Genomic DNA, 13,165 nt, shown 5'->3' with positions numbered 1-13,165 from the left:
AATGAATGAAAGTGAATAGTCACCATTTAGCATTGCTCACATGCAATCATGCTAATCGGTGGCTGCTAGTTTCTGTTTGTTTTTTGCCATTTTAGTATGTTTCCTTTAACTGAAATATGAGTAAGCATGGAAGAATGAAAGGTTCAAATTGATTACCATCAAAGGGCAAAACCCTGGTAGCCTCGGAGCAAAAAATTTCAACAAATATCCGTAAACGAAGCCTATTTTGAAGCTTCATAGGAAGCCTCAGTGTTCCACACAGGCCTGTTCCATCACTCTGCCTTTCCTAACCACATCAATGACACACGAATGCTCAGGTTTTTCCATATCGCGGCCCACGTGCAATCCCAGTGCCCTGCGCATCAAGGGGCTGGCCGTAGACGGGGGCCGATACCAGTAGCCGATGCCTGCGATGCTATCTGATCTGTGTGGAAACATGGCCCACCGCAGAAACAGCGAACGAAAGCAAACAGTAGAAAGATAAGGCTCTGTTCAAGCCTCCTGTCAAGCTCTTTGTGTTCTGACCCACACACTCCTGCAGTGATTAAGTACATGTTTGTCAGGTCAGGCTCCACGAAAGCAGCCATGCAGGTGTCAGGCTGAAGAGCAGACACAGCTCTTTTCGCAGATAGCAACAAAATGTACGATCAGACAATCAGATAGGTCAAAATGCACCAGCAAAACTGTAAAATTGATAAAAATCCAATTTAAAAAGCTATGAGTGTTAGAGTGTTTATAAGAGTTTTGAAAATGAAACTATTTCTCAGGGAACAAAAATGTAAAATCAGACAATTGTTCAGATCAAATTCATAAAAAAAGCATAGTGGCATAATAGACTGACATTTTGCTACTTGTTATGTATGGTTATTACACACTTGCTCTTCTTTTTTTTTTTCTTTTTGTGGCTACTGTTCCAAAAGGCACGGTATATGTGGATTACTTTAAACCCATTGGACTATTGTGGATTAACACAGAGAGAGCAAAAGTCCCCCATTTAAATAATTCTGTTGTTATTGCATGCCCTGTCTGCTCCTGGTCTAGATTAGCTCGAGTGATTACATTCCCAAGCCAAAAATCTGCTTTTGAATTGTCCGTCTAACATACAGTTTTCATGGGTAGGCAAAATAGTTTGTTGTGCTTGGCCAATCATCAGCAGGGGAACAGCTGGACATCCTCCAGTCTAAACAGTCCTTTCAGTCCAATATGTAAATGAGCTGGAAGAATAGAATGTGCATTTACAAGAATGTTCGCTGACCATGTACATTAGACACATGAAGCACGAAGCAATAAACAGTAACACCCGGCTGTCTTTGGCAATTTAGATTTATGATTAAATGTGTTATATAAAAGTCTAAAATATGAACACAGATGGACCCGCACTTCCCCTATTGGGCTCAGCACGACAGTAGGAAAAGGAGAAAAATACAAGTAGCCTGTTGCTGCTTGTTCTATATTAAGGTTTAGGATTTGATGAGCCTGTCTAAATTGATCCCAAACATACAGGGGTCTTAAATGAGTACTGTACCACGGAGCTATGAAAAACATCCCTGTACATTTTATTTTTGTACTATTAGAATGAATTTGAGTCGCAAATATTGCTAGTAACACTAGCTGTGCAAGACATGATTAGCTTCAGTCATTCATGGCCTCCTATGTTATGTAAAAGTGGGCTATCTCTGAATCAGTATCATTACTGCTTGTGCTTTCATTGCTAAAACAGTACTCAGAGATGTGTTAGCATTTAGTTTGCTGACTGGCTGCTCTCTTTAGGTGGTAAACAGCTTCCCCACAGAAGCGGAAGCGTTGTGGCTCGGTGATAAAGTTTATCAGCTGTCGGGAGTGTTGGTGGAGGGGCGCTAACAAACTCAAACACCGCAGAGACCACCTCTTACTTACACATGCCACTAAAGGCACTTAGAGAGGTTAAGAGTTAGCATGCTAATCGGTTTGTTTTTCTATCAGACAGAGGCCCAAACACTGTATGCTCAATGCCAGCAGCATAAAAAGGTCATATTCAGCCTCGACTCAAGTTAATTTTACTCCTGAACAGTTTATTTGTTCAGTCTGTGCTGGAATAATCACACTTCCACCTCAGAGTACATAAACAGCCTCTCAAAAGTGCCCTTCCATTTATTGGTAATCAGCATGGCTACTCGAGCTATTATCAGTGACGCACACTGAGTTCTTGACCATCGCTAAGTAACATTGCAATTAATATTGTTTATGTATTTGCTTTCGCCATCACCTCCAGCCTCATTCATAAAATGAGCCCATCAGTAGTGCGGAATACCTAGCAAAACGTTTGCCTCCGGTTGAACCGAACACTCAGTCAACCCACTCACCCTCAGCAGCGCTTCCTCAAGGACGTCTCTGTTCGTTTAGCCGCACTTAACGTGCTCTTGACCTGTGCGATTATGAGCTGCATACAGGGCTTTTGTCTCTTTGATTAGGTGCATATTTATGAGTTACAAATAAAGTAAACGGTTAATACAGTAATACAATAGATGCCGGGTCACTAAGCAGTAAACAGGCTTCTTAACAGGGTTTACGAGAAGGACCCCTCACAATTGTTAGCACTGATTCGATTTCACTCACATCTGATGGGTTCGTGAACTGTACTGCGAAGGAATAATGCGATTAGTTTGTCTAAACGGGCGAAATAACACCAGCGAACTCAGCCCCAAAACTGCAGCGCCAGATCACGCAGGCTGACTTGAAGCAGTCAGTGCAAAGCCAGTGCTGATCCTTTTTTCCATTCTTTGTTAACCCCCCCCCCTCACTCCACCCCCCTTTTTTTCTCATCTCCAAAACGTTAACTCGCTAATTGCCTAATTGTGGCCACTGCACCGTGTCACCCATCAGTGACTTGCCAGGTGAAATCTCGGTTTATATCTTCTGTATTTGCACAGAGGATCTGGGATTAAGCCCTAATCTACCGTGAATTGACCCTTTTATTGTACACAAAACAAACATCTGCTTTTGATATGTGATGACATCAGCCGTTCCCCCAGATGAATTGCAGGTAACATAATATTCACAGCAGTGTGATTAGATAATCTGTGAACTTTTTTGAAACGAATGGCTTTGCCATTTGTGGATATGAAAAAGGGGAAATTTGCAGAGTGGTTTCCAAGGAGCTCACTGACATTTCCTCCTCAGATTTACTGACATCAATTACGATTGCCTGAGACCATATAGGTACACAAGACGGTATCAAATATTAATCTTAGAATAATTCAAGTCGATTGAGAGCAATTACCGAGATACCAGCAAGACGTGTCGTCATGATAAATGAGTGTCTACAAGGCCGAAGCCTACAGCTGGATTAGTGGGTGCTGAAAGCTGGAATAGCTTATGAGGTTCGTAATAAAGGTTGAACTGCAGTTTTTCTAATAAATGGTTTGATTTCTGATCTTATTAGGAGATTTTTTTAATAGATTTGGATTTGAAGGGCTTTAATTCAATCAAAATACTAAGATGTTGTTTATTTTCTTTCTTTGGAAGAATATGTTCTAAATCAAAAAAGGAACACGCACACACACACACACCACCAGCCCCCGGCCCCTGTGTCCGTGTGCCTGGACATTGTTTCCGCTTCATTTTGGGTAGGCGATGTCTCCAGGGCTTGCCCACCCCTCTTTAACAGCTGTGCTAAACCCTCTACTCTGCCATTCTACATTCTGCCTTTCCAAGAACAGCCTTTCTGCAAACTCCTTTGCCGCTCTGCATTTGGTATGGAGATTTTTAGCGTTCTTCAAGGACCAAAGCGAGCAGTATTTATATAAGCGTTATGCATGTTCACGCAATCATTCTATATAGCAGTATGCAAATTCACACATTCATTGTATTGTGTAAAGTTTAGTCAAATTTTTTGTGCTATTTTATTAAAAATAATATAACAACCTGCATCATTTTTTGTCTCAGATTTTTTCCCCATAACGGAAAGCTTATTCCTGCAATTGCTTGTCTGTGAAGCTAATTAATTAGTAATAACTGAAAATCAGTCAGACAGTTGGTAGAATGGAAAAACAATGAGTGATAATGCTGAGTGTCAAAATACAATTAATATAAATGATTTAACAAAATTAAAAACTGTACAAATAAGCTGTGTAGGGGAAATGTATAACTGTCCACTCTGACATTTATAGTTTTTACCAATTGTGTCTGTTTTACAGTCTCTTTATTCATTCATATCTTTTGGCAGGCAGCCCTGATCACAGCAGGACTGATGTGATTGTGCAGAACTCACATTACGCACTTTATGAATAAGTTTCAGAGCATGGAACAGAGTCTTTCTGTCTCTTAAGAGTGAGTGGTGAGACCTTACCTTATTAAAATAAATAATGATCATTTTAAATACATTAATGCAGTAAATATCCAGCACACAAGGGAAGCTGTTAGCACCTCTTTCAATCTCCGGCATTTAAAAGACGGTAAGATTTATATTGAGAAAAGTGTTCCTTAGTAGGTATATCAGACATTTTGTGTAATGATGTTTTTTAAACCTATAAGAATTTGTTTTAAAGGAGAACCAAAACTCCTCCATGGTGCCAGTTACTGTTCAGTATAAGAACTTAAATGCATAAATGGTTCATAGTGGAAATTATAAGGAGAAACTTCAGCCTCGGAGCGTAGTAAGTGGCTTCCCCAGAAGCATGTGTCTACAACCACACTTGGTGCAGTACATGGCCATAAATACGAGTGATTATGAGCTTAAGGCCCACTAGTTATTTTCCTTATGCAAACTTCAGCAAGCGTCTTCGCATTCCACCGCAAGCCATGCCATAACAAGCGTTTCATTTTTGCGCAAAGTGGTCCGCGAGACAAATCACACAGAGTGATCCGAAACCGCTTTCCTCCTCGCCTTACACTGCCCTCCTCACTGAGCACTTTCCCCAGGGTTTTACCTAAACACATTCATAGCTTCAGATCATGTTATATAGGTACTCTATTAAGGCATGTTTAAAATGCACCCTGCAGTCATCAGGATACATTATGTAAAAGGTAGAGATTGATAGAGGTTGCATTAAAACTCGCCGATTTGTTAAGGGCATGTTGAAATTTATATAACCTGTTTTCTTTTGCCGAGCACTGACATAATCAAAACTGCATGTACCCTTTGAAAGTCAACCCCACCAAATGAGGATAAATGGAAAAGGATCATGCAGGGCAGCCCTTCTTTTGAATGTTGTATCATGGTTATCAGAATGATGACTTAAAAAAAAAAAAGTCAGGATCACTTACAACTCTGTGCCTGTTTCAGAGAATTCACTGAAGTGTGTGCTGCCGTTGGAGTACGGTGGTCCTGGTGATGGCTCCTCGCTCTTGTCGCTGCTCTGGCTGCTTCCCAGACTTTCGTCCCCATCTCCCCATGGTACCAGCTCTGGGCTTGTCCCTTGAGATGAGGGTGCCTTCTGGAAAGATCCAGTCATGCCTGTCTCTGCAGTGCCCAGCAAACAGGGGCATCGGGTCCTAAGCTCCTTATAGAGGGAGTTCATCTTTGGCATTTGCAGCCAGGGACAACCCAGGAGGCTCTTGAAGGCAGTTCGGAATTCTGGACTTCGGCAGTAGATTATGGGGTTCAGGCCTGAATTAAAATAACCCAGCCAGTTCAAGAACAGGAAAATTCTTTGACTAATAACTTTCCGATTGAAGACACTGATAATGTTGGCTATGAAGAAAGGCAGCCAGCAGAGGGTGAAGCAGCCCATGATTATGCCGAGGGTCTTCAAGGCCTTGTGTTCCTTCAAGACAGTTAATTTGGAAGGTCGGCGGCGGGAATTTTTCCGCTTCCCTGTTGGAGCACTGCTGCTATTACATGTTGATGGCAGGTTGTTGTTGCCGTGAGCAGGTGGCAGCGCCTGGACGGCCGCACATTCATTTTGGAACCTCATTCTGCTTTTGTCTATGAGCTTGACCTGCTTGGAGGCAATAAGGAACACCTTAGCATAGACAAAGATCATGATGAGCAGTGGGATATAGAACGAAATGACTGAAGAAATGGTGGCGTAGGTCTTGTTGACAAGAAAGTCACAGCACTTTGTGTCCTTATAGCAGTTTTGGGCTTCATCATCCTCGGCTTGCCACAGCCCGGTCATGATGGGCACGAAGGACAGGAGGGCAGACACCACCCAAACCACACAAACAATCAGCCGGGCACGCCACTTGTTCAAGAGAACCTTGTGGCGCAGCGGTCTCGTAATTGCAATGTAGCGGTCCACAGCGATAGCGCAAAGAGTGTCTATGCTAGCGGTCACACAGTGGACATCCACCGATGTCCACAAATTGCAGGATGTTTCGCTCAGTGGCCAGTTGCCAGTCACAACGATGGTGCTGCTGAGGGGTACCACCAAGACACCCATGATGAGGTCGGCGCACGCCAGAGACATAATGAAGATGTTGGTCACAGTCTGGAGCTGGGAATTCCGTGCTATAGCGATGATGACCAGCAGGTTGCCCACGATTATCATCAGGAGGATGGGCACCACAGCGATCAGCATCACAGGACCATACGCATCGTGATATGGAGCCGTGACGTTGATGCTGTCGTTGTTCATGTTTGGAACAGGCTTTTTACGCTGGTTAAAAAAGAGTGTAAAATCTAAAAAATGACTCTCAGGGTTGAGACGCTAAACAAGCCCTGGCGAGGAGAAACATGACATTCCTGATATGCATTGCTGCCTCAAATGTTTGAGTAACTTAGAACAGACAGAGGCTGTTTCTATCTGTCAGAAGGTCATGAGTTGAGTTACTTTAGCACGAGTCTCGATTCAGTGCAGACATACTTGAACTTGGTGCTGTGCGTCCGAACCTTGGAAAACACCATCAGTGATTCCCTTTTACCTCCATCATTCATCCCGAAGAACATGCCTCTCCAGCAACTCGTGCCATGGATATTTCCTACAGTGACCACAGGTTTGGAGCAAAAGTATCCATGCAGCTGTTGACTTGCAGAAAACAAGTCGTTGATGTGGTTATTATTTTTGGTTTGATTGAAATTAGTCCTTTAGAGCCAGTGGAGAGGAAGTTTTTCTAAATAAAGCGGTCTTCAGCTGACAAGGAGAAATGTGGATAAGTGCTCGTCCTGTTGAAGTAGTCCGTCTCAGTGGGATGTTTTGGAGGGTCGTTGGTGCGTTGAGGATAAAGTGAAGTTGCCTATAGTGCCAGAGCTCAAAGAGCAGTGACACTCAACGAGCAGACGAGTGAACTGTTGCACTGCACCCTCCCTCTCTCTCTCATATGCTGTTATTCCCTCCCACCTCTCTCTCTCTCTCTCTCTCTCTCTCTCCCCTCTCTCTCTCTCTCTCTCTCTCTCTCTCTCTCTCTCTGTCTCTGTGTCTCCTTCTCTGTGCAAGTAGCCTTCAGCGTGCTGGAGTTTGCTTGGGGAGGGGTTGGTGGGGTTGAGTTGTGAAGTGTGTCTCTGGGTATTACTTCCACGGCACAAATGCACACATGCACAGTGAAAACAGTCTGGCGGGTTGCTGTTTATTTTGCTGCTGTTGTACTGAGGGCCGAGCACTTCACTAACTCTTGGTTTGTTTTTTAAAGAAAGATTGTGAAAATCTTGACTTTAAAGTTTGCGCAGCACAGTATATCAGTTGTTTCGCTGGCAACCCACAGTTCTTTTAAGCTTGAAAAAAGTGTCTTTTTAAGATGTGCTTAAACTAGTTTAGTTTTTTTTTTTCGATGTTCTTTATCTGGGGATATCAGCGACAACACAGGCCGCCTGCCACCAAACAGCAGACAAAACTGCACTGACCCGTTCACAGCTGTCTGCTGGTAGCTGTTTGCTCCTCATCATGGTTATGCAACTGGTTATAAAGATCTGTTAGACAAAAGAAGATAAACTGATCTTACTTGCTTAATGCCTTTTCTGATCACCCCTGGTAGAATATGTTTTGTTGGTTTTCTGAGAGAAAATCCTCTACAGGATTAAATATTGCATTTTTCTGCTATTTTTAATACACACTTTCCATCCAAGATACTAGAAAAAGTATAAAAATGTGCCATAATTTTTGCACAGGCCACACTTTATGTTTTATTTTTTACCTCCAATATGTTAAATTTAGCAAATAAACAGAAATTGTGCATTAAAATGTGTAGAGGATGTGTTCACTTATTTTCACTTAGGAAATCAACAAATCATGTCATTTAACTTTTGCATACAACTGTACTTGTATTCTCTGCTCCACTTATTCTTCAGAACACATGCATGTTCACTTGTAGACACATTTTCTTTCTTAAAGTAAAGATTCTTTTTGGTTATTAATGTCTGAGTATATGAGTACAAAAAATAAATGAGTAACTAATAATAATGACCATAATAATAATGACAATAAGAAGAAGAGGAAGGTAAATAGAATAAGTAGCATGCATACATTACTGTGCAAGAACGTATCAGTGATTTCAGTAATATAAAACCTCTTTGATTGCAGACGAGCACATGAAATGATTCTAATATGTGAGTCCTGAAAGCTGTTTAACATTTAAGTTATTAAAAAAAATCATATCCAGAATTGATCTCATTTCAGAAAAGGAGATCAAATCTCAAGGCAGCTAACTTGACAAAAATATTACAATATATTTATATTTACAAATAATGCAAACATTATGTATATTATTTATTTTTAATCACTGCTTGTTTACAGAATTTTTGAAATGTTCAATAAAATACCTAAAAATACTTTTTTGTTAAACAGTGTTATATTTAATTCCACACTGCACAAGTTATTATTGTATGTGAAGTTGTTAAATGATGGGGAATTCCAAGCTTTTTTTAAACAATAGTGTACATGCAAAAAGCTATATCGCGATAACAAACATGGCTTTCATTTTCTTTTTTATTCTTCCTTTTCTGTCTGCCTTTCATTTGGCCAGCTAAATCATTCTCTTTTGTGATAAACAGCATAAAAGTAAACATGAAGCAATGCTTTCAGACTCTTTGCTGTATGTCCTGTTAGATAAAGGTACACTTGTGTTCAGCACTTTATTCTATTGACTTCAACACGACACATGCTGTCTTTGTTCTTGTCGATTCTGTTGGTTAGTCACTTGTTTGTGCCATTTTGATGGAGCTTATGATATGGTTCATGGTGGTAGCCCTGATGTTGGGTGCTGAGCGTCTTCAGAACTGCATTCCTCTCTCTAGTAAGTGTTGCCGGCGCTGAAAACAGTACAATGCCAGCTCCGTCCCTGCCCCGCGCTCACCGGACAAAAAATAATAGATACTTATCTGAGCTGCGACTCACGCCAACCGGGCCACAACCAGGAAGAACAATCAAGACGAATGTTTGGCATGCCACCGAGCTACGCTCTCATGCAGGACTCGTCTCTAAGAGATTTGTCATCGAGTGTTTCCTTCCTTTCTCACACACACACACACACACACTTTTGTTTTTATACCTTGCCAGGACATGGGGTTATGCATACATCCCAAATGTGTTATACATATCCTTGCTATTGGAACAAAACCTTGTATCGCAATTTTTTATCTTGTTTTTGTGCCAATTGGTCTTTACAGTATTTTATGATCAACTGAGCAATAGAAATGTCCAAAAATACTGTTCCATTAACTTCAATTCAGAATTAAGAACACTTTTTCCTTTACCATTGTGGAGATGGAGTGTTTTATCACGATAGTGATGATATGTAAATATCTATATGTAATAAAGAATTTCTAACCCTAACTCTGTAACTTTAACCTTACCAGCCTTAGGCCTTTCCAAATAAAAACAGCTTTGTTAATATCAATATTTTATCTTTTATTTTTTTTACTTTCACTGGGTTTTTCCTATTTAGTCATGTACAATTTTGTCCTTTTTTTGTGTTTGCATTGAATATATGTTTGTGTACTGTGACAGGCCCAGGGGGTCTTTCTACTAAACCAACCAAATCCTGATTGAATTGATTGTAGTGGGCAACACTGGCAACACTATTTGGTTACATAAAGGTGGGTAAGCTGGCTTGAACTTGCTACAAACTGAGCCTTTGTGTAAGTCATAGAAGCAAAAGTTCAAGCCAGTGCGTCAGTTAGTAATGGGGAATTTTTTCCAAATTTTGGCATAATTCAATGGTTAAGATGTAAACAAAGTCGTTTGGAGTGTTTTGATGTGAAACACACTATTTTAGAGAACATTAACAGGTCAGAACTGTTTACAGTGGTGATAAGGATCAGATATGTGAGGTGTGTAATGTGAACCTACATCACAGAAAGTTAATACATGAAGAGGTTAAAAATGCACTGCCTGAAGCCTGAGATGTTGTTTTGACACAAGATTTCGGCCTAAAATGCCAATCCAGTCATGGCAGGCGCCGTCAAAGAGTCCTTTGTTTTACCACTATTTTATTATTATCATCAAAGTTTCGACCAAATGTTCCAGATCCACAGCTAACGCTACAAAACAGACTAACAAAGTGCATGGAAAGGACTTTGAGGGCAAAGACAAGATCTGTAGAAATGAATGTTGAGCTTCTGCTAATTTTCCTTTAGTATCTAATAATGTATCACCCTAAAAGAAAAGTTGTCCCCTTAAACTGTAACATCTTAATGTACACAGTGTTTTAACCCTAGCTAGCATAACTGTGTGGTTGTACTGTAGCCAGGTCTCCTTGTATCTCTAGCTAGGTTAGCTAAAAAAAAGTAGCTAGCTACTTTTAGATGTCACTGTGAGGGTCTTTCACCTGAATATAGCTCAGCACTGCTGTGAGTACAGACTTTTTAGCTGACCAAGCACTTGTACACTCGGCTAATTTTACAGTTTAGTTGTGTAAGCTAAGCTGCTAAGTTTCTTCACTGAGTGAAACTAAATCCTGTAGCCACACCAGCACTTTCTGGATCATGATGTTCACCCCCCACGCCGACTATCTATTACTGCACGTGTGCATGGGGAGCTTTGAGGAGAGGTTTGAGTGGAGGGTGTGGAATCGAAGGGAGAGGGGACATCCTTAGTGGATAAACCTGTCAGGAGTTAGCAAGACCAGCTAATAGTGAGCAACAACTAAAATCTGTTATGCAGGGGGTTTGTGTTAATGTGCATACACAGAAAATGCTTGTAGGCATTATAAAACTTGCCTGTGGTGATAAAAACTGTTCTATTGTCTCCTGCGGAAACTACTAATCTGTAAAAATAAATGAAAGGGACATTTGTGGGCAGTGATTAAACTGTTTATCAAGTAGCAGTGGAATAAATCCGATTATGTACAGTGAGCACTTCTTGTTGTGCTGGGGTCTTGTAACCACCCTTCCAGGGATTATTTTGCAACAGTGACTACATTACATCATCTCTTACTTATGCGCTGAGGACAGTGGGAGCATGTGCAAGGAGCTGCAAACCAATCACAAGTCCAGAAACGTTTTACATTCACTGAAACAGACATACAGCTGCAGCTGTATTTTGCTTCTTTTTATGACGGTATGCTGTAATATCTCATTTTTATGCCACAATGTGTGTCATACATTTTGTATTATCTTCATTGGAAGGTGAATAACCATTTACTGAAATTTAAATTGTAGATTTGTTTGTTTTATGGCTGTGAAATAGTTCAACTATTTAATGACAATTGTTCACAGAATTTTGCATAGTTAATTGCGATTAATGTCTTGTTTGCTCAAATTTGACCCTGAAGAAATTTCTGAGTTTTTTTCCCCATTTAAACAGCAGTGCATTTCTTTGATTTTGTATTAGAGAACAAAATAAACTTCATCGGGATGTATTTATTGCTTTCCATAATTCAGTAACATTAGTTTTCACAAGGTTTGCATGTACAGTGGGGTCCAGCTCAGATGCTGAAAATGCTTGTATTTTGCCTTCCTTTCCAATTTATTGCAACATTGTTTCATAACACATCAGTTATGGTTGGGGCACCCCTGGTCAGATTACGTTTTGCTGATATTCCAAGAAAAATAAGGCACACATCCTCTGCATAGAACACCACATTTTAATAAACAAAAGCGGAATTTAACATTCATGAAAAAAATAATATGTAATATGCAGCCTGTGCAAACGTTTTTGTACATTTTATATTCTGTGTTCAATTTATTTTTTTTCAAAGAGGTTTAACTCTCTCAGAAAACAGAATTGTTCACTAAGATTAGTAGGAAGGAAACTGCAGTAGCAGGAAAGTGGCATTCCTTGGACCCGGCTATTCAGACTTTAACAATTTGAGTGAAAAGTACATTCTTTGCAATATTTAGATACCTTTCTTAGTATTTTGTGCCCTTTTTACCTTAAATGACTGTGTGCACTCAAGCTGGCATGTACAAGTTTGAGCAAAATCCTCTGATCAGTAGATCAGATCCACCTGAGTTGCCTGAACATGAGCTTCAGTTTAAGAGATAAGACTATAAGATTTTTTAAAAACTGTAATCATACAAACTTAAAATTGAAAATGGTGCAGAATTTTAAAACATTCTGTTGTTTATCCCACATTTTCAGTGCAGTCTCAGACTTTTGGACTCACTATACCTGAAAATAAAAATCACATGATTTATAGTATGAATGCAGTTTCTAGTTCTCAATCACTGACGTCCAGTGAGAGCAACAGTGGCTGCATGTTCCTACCAATGACTGAAGATATCATATATATCACATATACAGTCAGTAGTTTCAGCTCCTCCATGATTGTAGCCTCTCGCTCTCGTTCATACAGCTCATGAATTCTGGTTACAGTGGAAGCTCTTGAGATTAACTGGAACTTTCCACTTCGCTGTTGCTTTTGTTCATGTACTGCTCGTTGATTTGTCCATATGTCTCCTGTGAGCAGCCTGCCAAAGGCGCTGAAGGTATCATTCTAGGTATCACCATTTAAAAGCTATCATTTAAGCACACATGGGCAAGTAGCTGGACTAATACGGATGGTTTGAAGGGTCAAACTAGGAAAATGCGTGAAGTATTAAAATACTTGTGTTTGTAATAGTTTATTGTGTTAACTTTGACAAGACTACTTTGTTGGTTTTTGAATGCATGAAAATGTACACATGAAGTACTTGAATATCCATTTACTCAGGGCTGAATTTCCATTTGTGTTTGAATAAAAAAAAAAAAAAGTACAGTCTGATTCAATTCGGGTGATATTTATATACACATTATGCAGCATCTTATTTAGATGAATCCTGATAAAAGCAAAACATAATTCTGTTTTTCTTTCACCCACAAACAAGGTTGAT

The 13,165-nt window shown here is 40.1% G+C and overlaps 1 protein-coding gene across 1 annotated transcript in view; it reads right to left on the bottom strand.

Annotated features, from left to right (window-relative positions):
- The window catches only part of adrb3a (adrenoceptor beta 3a), a 40,876-nt gene extending 33,622 nt beyond the window's left edge, over positions 1 to 7,254 (bottom strand). Inside the window, exon 1 of the mRNA XM_036578555.1 lies at positions 5,245 to 7,254. Coding sequence (XP_036434448.1) covers positions 5,245 to 6,557 — 1,313 coding nt within the window. The 5' untranslated portion in view covers positions 6,558 to 7,254. The remainder of the gene's footprint in view (positions 1 to 5,244) is intronic.
- Between the last annotated feature and the right edge of the window lie 5,911 nt (positions 7,255 to 13,165).

The sequence above is a fragment of the Colossoma macropomum genome, unplaced genomic scaffold (assembly GCF_904425465.1).
Source record: "Colossoma macropomum unplaced genomic scaffold, Colossoma_macropomum, whole genome shotgun sequence".
Lineage (NCBI taxonomy): Eukaryota > Metazoa > Chordata > Actinopteri > Characiformes > Serrasalmidae > Colossoma > Colossoma macropomum.
Note: the sequence above shows the minus strand (reverse complement) of the source record. Positions and strands in the feature narration are given on the sequence as shown.